The sequence below is a fragment of the Malaclemys terrapin genome, chromosome 5 (assembly GCF_027887155.1).
Source record: "Malaclemys terrapin pileata isolate rMalTer1 chromosome 5, rMalTer1.hap1, whole genome shotgun sequence".
Lineage (NCBI taxonomy): Eukaryota > Metazoa > Chordata > Testudines > Emydidae > Malaclemys > Malaclemys terrapin.
In genome coordinates, this window is record NC_071509.1 from 53,656,043 (window position 1) to 53,668,009 (window position 11,967).

The following is an 11,967-nucleotide window of genomic DNA, read 5'->3' on the forward strand; positions in this document are numbered from 1 at the left end:
AGCAGTCTCAGATGATGACCCGGCACATGTTGTTCATTTTAAGAACACTTTCACTGCAGATTTGACAAAATGCAAAGAATGTACCAATGTGAGATTTCTAAAGATAGCTACAGCACTCGACCCAAGGTTTAAGAATCTGAAGTGCCTTCCAAAATCTGAGAGAGACGAGGTGTGGAGCATGCTTTCAGAAGTCTTAAAAGAACAACACTCCGATGCGGAAACTGCAGAACCCGAACCACCAAAAAAGAAAATCAGCCTTCTGCTGGTGGCATCTGACTCAGATAATGAAAATGAACAAGCGTTGATCCGCACTGCTTTGGATTTTTATCGAGCAGAACCTGTCATCAGCATTGATACATGTCCCTGGAGTGGTGGTTGAAGCATGAAGGGACATATGAATCTTTAGCGCATCTGGCACGTAAATATTTTGTGATGCTGGCTGCAACAGTGCCATGAAAACACCTGTTCTCGCTTTCAGGTGACATTGTAAACAAGAAAGCGGGCAGCATTATCTCCTGCAAATTGTAACCAACCTTGTTTGAGCGATTGGCTGAACAAGAAGTAGGGCTGAGTGGATTGCAGGCTCTAAAATTTTACATTGTTTTATTTTTTAATGCAGGTTTTTTTGTACATAGTTCTACATCTGTAAGTTCAAATTTCATGATAAAGAAATTGCACTTCAGTACTTGTATGACGTGAATTGAAAAATACAATTTTTTTGTTTATTACAGTGCAAATATTTGTAATAAAAAATAAATATAAAGTGAGCACTGTACACTTTGTATTTTGTGTTGTAATATAAATTCATATATTTGAAAATGTAGAAAACATCCAAAAATATTTAAAATAAATGGTATTCTATTGTTTAACAGCACGATTAATCGCAATTAATTTTTTTAATCGCTTGACAGCCCTAACATAAACTACTTAAAAAAAAGGGAAAGAAGCATTTTTCTTCTGCATAGTAAAGCTTCAAAGCTGTATTAAGTCAATGTTCAGTTGTAAACTTTTAAAAGAACAACCATAACATTTTGTTCAGAGTTGCAAACAACCTCCATTCCCAAGGCGTTTGTAACTCTGAGGTTCTACTGTATATTTTTATCTATAAAGAAATATGATGCACTGTAGTATGAATTTATTGAAGGACTTCCAAGTTCACACTTCTGTCTTTTACAGGTTAGCTTTATCCAGTAGTTTGTCATTGTATTCATTCAATTCTTCCCATCACTTCTGATTCTCACTTTATTTTGAGTTGTTGAAGTAACAACTCCTCTTATTTCATTTTTTGGTTTCCCTTGTTCATTTCTGTTTTTCCTAATTCCTCTAAGATACCAGCTGAAAGTGTGCAACAGTTTACGAAAATTTTTTGTTACTTCTCATGCTATTTTTAGAACCAGTCATAATAGAGAAGTTTCCATACTTCGAAGTAAAGTTGCACAGCTACAGACGGACTATGATGTTTTAAAAAGGCAACTGACAACTGAACGATTTGAACGGTAAGCACCTGTGTTGTTTTTGTTTCAGTGGGGTGATCCTCCTTTCCTATCATTAAGGTAGCTGCTAATGCAATACTGTGTGTTTGAAAATAGTTTTCCTAATAATTTTATTAAGGTTTACTATAACTCAGTTTTCACACAAGCATTCCTTTATTAGTCCAAAGACCTCTTGGTGTTGATTACATTCAGAATATCAATACAAGAATATATACCCTCATATTTTATATCCTAGCAACAATATAGTTATAATGCATTGGCCAAAATTCTTACAACTGGATCAAGCCCAGGAGACACCTGTGACGGGTTTGGTCACAGAAACCCCTTTGGGACTCTCACGTGACGTGCCGAGATTACCTCTGAGCCCTTTTTCCCTGCTAGCTTGGGACTCCAGAACTCTGCCTTGTTGAGCCAGACACGCTAGCCTGCTGCGACCCAGACCCAGAGTCTGGTCCACACCCCCAAAGCTGCAGACTTTAACCAAAAACTGCTCAGCACCCAGACACCCAGTTCTCAATGGGATCCAAACCCCAAATAAATCCGTTTTACTCTGTATAAAGCTTATACAGGGTAAACTCATAAATTGTCCGCCCTCTATAACATTGATAGCGAGATATGCACAGCTCTTTGCTCCCCCAGGTATTATTCACTTACTCTGGGTTTACTAATAAACAAAAGTGATTTTATTAAGTATAACAAGTAGGATGTAAGTGGTTTCAAGTAATAACAGACAGAACAAAGTAAGTTACCAAGTAAAATAAAGCAACAACACTCAAGTCTAAGCCTAATACATTAAGAAACTGATTACAGATCACATCTCAGCCTCAGATGTTCCAATAAGCTTCTTTCACAGACTAGACTCGTTCCTAGTCTGGGCCCAATCCTTTCCCCTGGTATAGTCCATGTTAGTTCCAGCTCAGGTGGTAAGTAGGGGTTTTTCCTCACCTCTTGAGGTATGGGAGACCATACAAAAAACATATATACTGAGTTTACAGAAGAACAAGACTGACTACACAAAGTGTTGTCAAATTCACAAAGTAAACAAACTGAAAAAATAGAGAATTTTTTTCTAACCTTTTATTGTACCCTTAAATGTTACTTTTAACCATTAATTTTAAAAAATGATCTGTGTCCCTTAAATATAATTGAGACATTTTTATTTAAAATGTATATATGCTATCCATTTAAATTATCACCTTTCATTTTCTTTTATAATTTAATAATTTCTACAGAGAAATATGGTGTGGCAGAATATGAATGCTAATAGTGGTAATAAAGATAAGTATGTACAAATTAGTGTTTAACAAAATTATTGTCTACTTGGTAGAGAGCGCGCAATTCAGGAAATGCGTCGACATGGTCTGTCCACATCTTCTGTACGTACCTCATCTCCACTTAGTTCAACAATTAGATCTCCTTCTCATTCTCCAGAGCGTGCAATTGTAAGAACAACTGATCGAGCAACAGCAGAAAAGTAAGTAATTTGATGATTTTTGTCAAGATTAAGTGTTCACATAAGAATTAAATACAGCTGTATTTAAATTGAAATGGGGGGCAGGAAATCAGCATTTTATGTTTTGGTGCATATGAAATATTTAAACACTCCAATGATAGTTACACTCTTATAGTGTTTTAAACACAATAACTAGTACTGACTGAAAACATTAAATGCTAGTTATTCTCCAATAGCGAAATATTACAATGAATTCCTGCTCCTTTGATTTTGCTTATAGAACAGGACTGCGATATACATCCATAGCTTGCATCTGAAGAAGTGAGGTTCTTACCCACGAAAGCTTATGCTCCCAATACTTCTGTTAGTCTCAAAGGTACCACAGGACCCTCTGTTGCTTTTTACAGATTCAGACTAACACGGCTATCCCTCTGATACTTGACATCCATAGCTTTAAAATTCTAAAATCATTAAACCTCTTCACCAGTAAGGGCGGGGGCCGGGGGGAGGGACGGATGGGAGCTGGGGCATGTCTGTGCCACTGAGCTGATAATTGGGTATGTCTACACAACTAAGAAAAACCCACGGCTGGCCAGTGCCAGCTGACTCAAGGTCACAGGGCTCAGGCTGCAGCCCGAATCCAGAAGTCTACACAGCAATGAAACTGCCCCGTGAGCCCAAGTTGGCTGGCATGGGCCAGCTGCAGGTGTCTGGTTGCTATGTAAACATATCCAGTGTCCTGTACTGGCCAGAGCTTGAGTATTTGTGCAGTCTAATAAATTTGTTTCCTTGCTTCAGCTTTGGTGATGCATGCCATGCATCTTGCCTAGTCAGCTGTAGATATTGTCCAAGCACATAGCCTACTCTGAGATTATGGCATTCATGGTAAACCTCATTTAAACACACTCTTCACCACACCTTGCTCTGATATTCTCAGCATTAATGGCCTCACAAAGACCAGGGTTGACAGCTACACCACATTAGATACACAAATCATCTCATCTATCAACCTGAAACTACTACATGGAAAGATGAGAATGACTTGTCAGGTTGATACCCTGAAAGCTGGAGGAATTTTTTATGTCATGACATCCAGGGGTACTGAGGAAGACAGCCTTCAATTCTTCCTCTCCTTCTCTCTACCTCAGAGTAGCCATGCTTCCTCATTTTTGTAGAGAGAGGTGCTAGGGTCATCCGACTCGTGCATAAAACCACTATGGGCTCCAGGCCAGAAATCATATCATCCAATCCATCCATATACCACTCTAGCCACATGTAAGGTGGCAAAATTGGGGGAGGGATAGCTCAGTGATTTGAGCATTGGCCTGCTAAACCCAGGGTTGTGAGTTCAATCCTTGAGGGGGCCACTTAGGGATCTCGGGTAAAATCAGTACTTGGTCCTGCTAGTGATGGCAGGGGGCTGGACTCTATGACCTTTGAGGGTCCCTTCCAGTTCTCTGAGATAGGTCTCTCTCTCTCTCTCTCTCTATATAAATGCAAGCACACGCTGCCAAAGAATGCCACTGACTACTTCTACCTTTTACATTAGCACTTGATGGTAGCGTTATTGATGGTCAAGGACAAGCCTCATAGTTCAACACCCCTGAATCACGACTCTAACGCTGGGATGCTCTAAGAATGAAGAGCAACAACCCATACTAGGAGCTACCTGTTAATAACACATACACTGTTATAGGAATCTTATACTAAAGTAGATAACATAGATACATAGGTAAATACTAGTATGAGCTTTGGAAAAAGTCAAACCAGTTTATCAGTCCTCACCCCTAGCAAAATTGTATGGAATTCAGTCTATGAGGGATTGGAAATGGCCTAGCATTGAGTGTGAAAATCCTCCAACGCACTTGATACCCATAGATACATTTGCCTGAGATTTTTGGCTTTCAGTAGGCAGTTTAGCAGATTGAAGGTTTGCTAAATGGGCATTTTGGCAGAGGACAGTCTCGTGAAGGCAAAAACGAGTGTGGTCAGATTCTGTTTCTTGGGATCCATTATCCAACCCTCTACCTTCCACAAAAGAGGTAAGGGACAGGTCAAGATGTTGTTCTTTATTTCTAGGTTGGTTTGAAGGATACCTGGAAGGTGCTGGGCCTCTGCATTAGCAGAGGCCTCAGGATGCCAAGCCCCAGGCTAAGCAGCAAAAACTTTGATTTTTTTGAAAGGTTCAAGCACAAACTGCCAGCTTCCCAAGATGCATCTTGGGGACTCTTCCATTTCTGATTGCTAAGGTCTGAACGTTCAAGGTCATGATAAGGCACAGTCTATCAGTGGTAGATCAGAATCTGTAGCTAGCCTGTAATCTTTTGCTGTCCAAGAGATTTGCAGGACACTCACGTATGTCTCTACATTTTTACAAAGATTATTGTTTTAGATGTGGCCCGTCAATGTTACAAACCTGGTTACAGGTTTGTGTGACCCACCACTACATGTTACATCTCAATGAAAAGTCAAAATCAAAGGACAGTGAGAATGAGCTTTGTTTATTTTCAGAAAGTATTTAGTAACCATGTATGCTACCACAGCTGACTTGTCTAACTAGATCATGTCTGAACTGTCAGAGGGGAACCAAAAATCCCAAAATTGCACAAAGTTAACAGAAGAGATACCATTTAATATTTGTACTTTTTCCATGGACTTTGCTTGAATCCAAATACTCTTGAAATATCTGATTTCATACACAAATTTAAGATTTGTCCAATCCCAGTTCTGAGTCCAATGCATAATTGTTTCTTGGCATTCTGACCTGCCCGTGAACTTTTACCCTCTCTCTCTTATCGGTTTTACTTCTTATTTATTCCTTCCTTGCAGCGTTCCACAGTGGAAGTGTGCTCTGTCAATTGTATTGTTTTATACTGTATACTGGGAATTTTTCCCCTTTTTATAAGCCACTTAGTCTAACCTAATAACTTTCTTCTTGTCCTTGTCTTACATTGTACTTTTGTCCAGTGCTTGTGCGACATGTGTCAAGAATGAAATAGTATATTAAAATAAATTCTGTGGGTGATAGCATGGGCTGATTCAAGTAATTTAGGAATAAACTATGAAGAAGGTAATGTTATTATATATTTTACCCTTGGTTGAATTGATAAAAATGCTGTAAGCAGATGTTTATATTTTTAAAATTTCTTCTTCCTCCCCCCACCCAGAAATGTGAGCTTCAAGGAATAACCATACCTGGGATAGTCTTAAAACTAAACTTGTAACAGAAGGATTAACTTGTTTCAAGGACTTTTGAAAATTATGAAGGTTGACATGAATTCTACCTCTGACTTTGCTTCAAATCAGTGATAACTTGTGAATTTGTGTGTGCACGTGTCCTACAATCAGCCTTGCAAAATTCTATTCTCCCATTTATCTGGGGGTGACAAGGTTTTTTTTATGGGTGCTTTTCATTGCTTGTCGACGCACAAAATTCACACATTATAACAAAGTCGCATGACAGTTTTGCAAAGCTAGTGTAATAGCTATAGAAATTCATGGTACAAAAGAAGGAAGCTGGGTCAGAATAACTGATGCAACAACTTCTGATTTCTCTACTAATTTAAATTTGCTTAAATCAGATATGGCTTCAGAAATTTGTCCATACTACAGCATGAGCTAATATTGAGCAAAACCAGGCTTGGACTTTTTTAAAGATTGGTTCATGTACAGTATATTTGTTATGGTTCTGGTGGATTTCCATGTGTTTTGGATTTTTTTACAAGTGTTTTCTGTTTGCATGTCATTGCTTTTATACACCCCATGTCTTGCTGAATCGGTTTATTTTCTGAATGTATTATCATCCTTGCTGTAGATTTTTCTTCTTAACAAAGAAGTGTCAAATCAAGAATTGTATTTTATAAATTTACTTTATATGTCATCTCTAATAAAAAGAATAGTCTAGTCTTCTGCAATATCTTCTGTAATACCATTTATATTTTAAAACTTATTTTGGCAATGTTAATGAAAAGTAATGAAAATGAGATTTTAAACTTGTACTATATTATAATGTACTAAATATTACACAATAGTTCTATTTTACTTAATATGACTATTTCCAAACTAAATCTGGAGATATTTTTCAATTTTTATTTTTTTTAAAGATCAGAACAAAATCTGGAATTGTTCATGCAGTTGAGTTCAAGTTTTTAAAGAGGTGTGACACAGGGCCTTATTAGGATATAGAGCTACTAGGTAAGTGCAGTGAGGATTAATCTTTTTACGAAAACTCTGATAAATGTGACAGACAATTATTCAAAGTTTAGGTCAAAGTAGGTTATGTACTGTGCTACATTCATTTTTTTTTATAACACATTAAAGCTGATCTATGTCAGATAACTGTATATTTGGATTCATCTTAATTGTCCTTCTCCAAAATGTTAAATTTGAATAGTGCTTAATAGTATTTAGTAATTCAAAAGATAATGTGACAAGTATTTATTGGTGTTATGTATAGAATTAGAAGGGGAAACCTATACTGTTGTAATGCATACCTGCTGACTGATTTACAGCATTCCATTCATATAACTTTGAAGAAAATCCTGTACTTCCCAGATTCCATTATGGACACCAATAAGACGTAAAGAACATATAAAATGACATGGAAGAATTAAACTTTGAACTTCGCTACACTTGGTCTCCAATCTACAGTATTTTGCAATAAGATTGTTAAGATTGTGACTTAATAAAATGTGTTTAAACTGGAAATATGGTCTCAATAGAAATATTGTAATTAACATAAATATATTGTTGCTACCATATACAAGCTTTATTCTTGTATGAAGGTGGCATATTTTGTCAGTTCAGTCATATCTGTGTAGAGACTAGATTTTAAGGACTGAAAGTGGCAACATAAAACACACAAAAATTAAGAATTACTTGTAAATATTTTAAATTGGTTAGTTTCAGCTTCTGGGGGCATGGAAGGGAATTGCTTATACAGAAAGAGTACAATTCTATTTTTAACAGATTGTTGGTTTGTCCTTTATGGGGTGAAGGGAAATGATACTGTAGAGATTGATACTACCCCAAATGAAGCTAACGGCAAAGCTTTCATTGACATTAGTGGTGCAGGATGAGGTTCACAGTAACTATATAAAGTACGTTCTTACATTATTCTATTTTGTTTCTGCTTTGGATAGTCTCAGCAGTAGCTTTTAAATCTTTTAATTTACATTCTTTTTACTCTCAAACTTTTTCAATAATAAAATACTAAGTGAAAAGAGCAAGGATATGTTTACACTACAAAATTAAGTCAATCTAAGTTATGTCAGCTGCCACAGTAATTAAGCTGGTTGTGTATGTCCACACTATGCTCCTTGTGTCAGTGTTATGTGTTCTCACTAGCAGTGCTTGCATCAATGCAGAGCAGTGTGCACCATGGGTAGCTATCCCACTATGCAACTCATCGCCATCTAGCGTAGGGTGTTTTGGGTAGCATGGGGGCAAAACATTCACATGGGTGACTAGGAAAATGGCATGAATGTCCCATAGTTTTTGCCGTTGTGTAATTGTAGACGCTGTAGACACTGCTTTAAGTCAATGTAACTTGCCTCACTCACAGGGGATGGCTTTTTCACACCCCTGAGCGAAGTAAGTTGCATTGACTTAAGCGGTAGTGTGTACAAGCCATCACTCATACAAGTGATGAGTGTTGCGAGCACAATGTGCCTGATCCTGCAGTATTTCCGGAGCTGCCGCACAGAATGTGACAATTCCTTTCAAGTAGCCTTGCTGGAAGCCATGGAATAAAACAATTCCCACCTGCTGTTGGCAGTCGCAGAGCAACTGAACATGATAGAGTGCCCGTTTGGTCCTGAGAAACAAGCACCGACTGGTGGGATCGCATCATTATGCAGGTATGGGATGACAAGCAGTGCATCCAAAAGTTCTGCAGCCACAAGGTCACTTCTTTCCTGGAACTGTGTGAGGAACTTGTCCCAGCCCTCCTGTGCAGCGACACCAAAATGAGACCTGCCTTGAGAAGCAAGTGGCGATCGCCATGTGGAATCTTGTAATGCCTGACTGCTACTGGTCAGTCAGGAATCAATTTGGAGTTGGGCAGTGTGCTGGAGATAGTGAATGGTTTTGCTGCAGTGGGGCAATAGATAGCGCATCTGAAGGATATGCATACCATCATCTCCTGCTGTGCATTGTGCTCCTTCTCCTGAGCTTTTCTCCTGTCCTCAGTGTCTGTGCCCATTTTGTCAGTGATCCTCCATGCCCTCAGCTCAGTGTCTGCTGCTCCAGAGGCTTGCATGATCTCTAGAAACATGTCATCCCAGGTTCTCTTTCTTCTCCTCCTTATCTGGCTCAGCCTCTCCACTGGTGTGGAGGGAGAGGTGAAGGCCACATTTGCAGCTGCAAAAGACACAATGCACAAAGGTACTATTGTGAGTGCATACTCCAAGCATATGGAAAACTTGCTATATTGAAATCACTCCCTTTAATCCACCCAAGTTTAAAGCAATACATTTTAACTTCGGCCAGGTATTCATAGACCGTGGTGGCAGTCCCAGCCCTGGTGAGTACTGCCTGGGAGGGAGAAGGCGTGGGGGTCCCTCTTGTAGCCCACCTCAAGCGATCTGCTGGTAAACGTCCATATTTCTATGGCTGGATCGGAGTTTTGCCTGTAGTGCCTCTTCTCCCCACAGAACCAGGAGATCCACCATCTCCTGTGCACTCCAGGCAGGAGTGCATTTGGAATGTGTAGCAAGCATGCTTAGTTGGGAAGTGGCTAGGTGAACTCTCCACGCCGAGCAAACAGGAAATGGAATTTCAAAAAGGGGAGGGGTGTATTCCTGTGTACTTGGCCACCGGGCAGCGGAGTTCTAAACAGTGACCAGAGCAGTCATGGCAGGGCATTGTGGGACATCTCCCAGAGGCCACTAAAGTAGACATAAGTAACGTCGTGTCTATACTGCCACTGCATCAACCTATGTCGACTTAAGTGCTAGGCCTCTTGCAGAGGTCAAGTTAAGTCAACTTTGCAGGTGAATTACATTGGTGGGAGGAACATTGTAGTGTAGTCATGACATAATTAGATTGACGTAAGCCGCCTTGCATTGACATAACTCTGTAGTGCAGACTAGGCCCAAGTGTTCCATTCTTTGGACGATACTGTTCTTCACTTGGGAAAAGAAACTGCAAAATTAGATGTAAATATTTACTCAATTAAATCTTTAATTTTAGATAACTCAACAAATGTTAATTGTTTACTAATTTCACTATTTGCAGATAACTCTTAATTCTACATAGCTGAATGTTATTGTATGTGATCACCAACCAGTTGCCATTCCAAAAATATCAATACTCCAGTAAACTGAAATAGTTGTTTGTGCCATCTAGCTTTGTGAATTTAAAATATCATTGAAAATTAGACTATAGTTTTGTTCTTTTACCATCTTTTACAACTTTATTTTGAATGTTTTATGGTAAGCAGTACAAATAAATGTAACAATTATACCATTTCATGATGTAAAATATCAATTTCTAATTTATAGAGAAAAGGTAATATCTTTTATTGGACTAACTTCTGAGAGACAAAGGGTACGTCTATACCCAGCCGCTAGTTCGGCGGCTGGCAATCGAACTTCTGGGTTCGACTTATCGCGTCTTGTCTGGACGCGATAAGTCGAACCTGGAAGTGCTCGCCGTCGACTGCGGTACTCCAGCTCGGTGAGAGGAGTACCGCGGAGTCGACGGGGGAGCCTGCCTGCCGCGTGTGGACCGAGGTAAGTTCGAACTAAGGTACTTCGAACTTCAGCTACGTTATTCACGTAGCTGAAGTTGCGTACCTTAGTTCAATTTGGGGGTTTAGTGTAGACCAAGCCAAACTTTCAAACTTGCACAGAGCTCTTCTGGCCTTCCAACAACCCCCCAGCCTCTCCAAGCTCATCATCAGAAGCAAGCTCCCCTCAGATCAGGATACACTACTTAAAGTGGCACCAGACCCTGCCAGAACAACAGATGCAAAACTTGCATATATATTTCCACTGCTATGATGATCAATACCGCCACAACACATCTTTCAAGATCCCTGGGTCCTACACATGCCTATCACAATATGTGGAGTACCTCATCCAGTGCATTAAATGCCACAATGACTATGTGGGTGTCAATCACTATGCTCTCAAATGAATTTGCACACAAAAATAAGACAAAAACACTGTATCACCCATAGGTGAACACTTTTCACAAAACAATCACTCCATATATGACCTCTGTCCTCATCCCTAAAGGTAACCTGCACAAGACCTTCAAAGACTAGCCTGGGAGCTTAAATTCATAACTTTGCTAGACCCTAACAATCATGGTCTTAATAAACACACTGGATTTATGCTTACAGACTGTTGTAGTAACAGAGACTACCTGTGCCTGCCGATAGTGTGTGGGGGAGGGGGTAAGTGAGGACAGCTAGCTTCAGCAGTGTTACTGAGCATGGTCAGTCCATGTGAACATGTTCAGTACAAGCCAAGGAGCAAATCTGGAGGGGCACATGACCCTCCAGTCCCCTCCACCCCACGCATAGTGGGTCACCTCTGTAACCCACTAACCTCTATTTTTGTCTTATGATTGAAGAGATGTTAACAGGATACTTCACCTTTAATGGTCTCAGAATAAGTGCTGATGCTAAACAATCTGTTCCACCTTGTATTTAGCTGTGATGCTCTGGGCTTGTCTACACTTGATCAGCTGCAGCTGTGTCACTGTAGCGTTTCAACTGTAGATGTTACCTACGCTTACAAGGAGAGGTTCTCTCATCAGCATAGGTAATCCACCTCTTTGGGAGGCAGTATCAGGGTCAATGGAAGAATTATTCTGTTGACCTAATGCTGTCTATAGGGGGAGTTAGGACAGCTTAACTATGTCACTCAGGGGTGTGAATTTTTTCTAGTATAGACCAGGCTTCTGAATACCTTTCCCAGACCTAAAGAAGAACTCTGTGTCGTCCGAAAGCTTGTCTCTTTCACCAAGAGAAGTTGATCCAATAAAAGATATTACATCATCCATCTTGTCTCT

At 39.6% G+C, this 11,967-nt stretch overlaps 1 protein-coding gene across 5 annotated transcripts in view; it reads left to right on the plus strand.

Annotated features, from left to right (window-relative positions):
• The window catches only part of CEP135 (centrosomal protein 135), a 90,902-nt gene extending 83,255 nt beyond the window's left edge, over nucleotides 1-7,647 (plus strand). For 2 of the 5 annotated variants that reach the window (XM_054028806.1, XM_054028810.1), the window contains 3 exons: nucleotides 1,392-1,496; nucleotides 2,821-2,967; nucleotides 7,050-7,647. In XM_054028806.1, the coding sequence (XP_053884781.1) occupies nucleotides 1,392-1,496; nucleotides 2,821-2,967; nucleotides 7,050-7,098 (301 nt within the window). In that variant the 3' untranslated portion in view covers nucleotides 7,099-7,647. Of the gene's footprint in view, nucleotides 1-1,391; nucleotides 1,497-2,820; nucleotides 2,968-6,113 lie in introns of all 5 variants that reach the window. The other 3 variants (XM_054028807.1, XM_054028808.1, XM_054028809.1) reach the window with 3 other exon arrangements.
• Nucleotides 7,648-11,967: the final 4,320 nt, after the last annotated feature.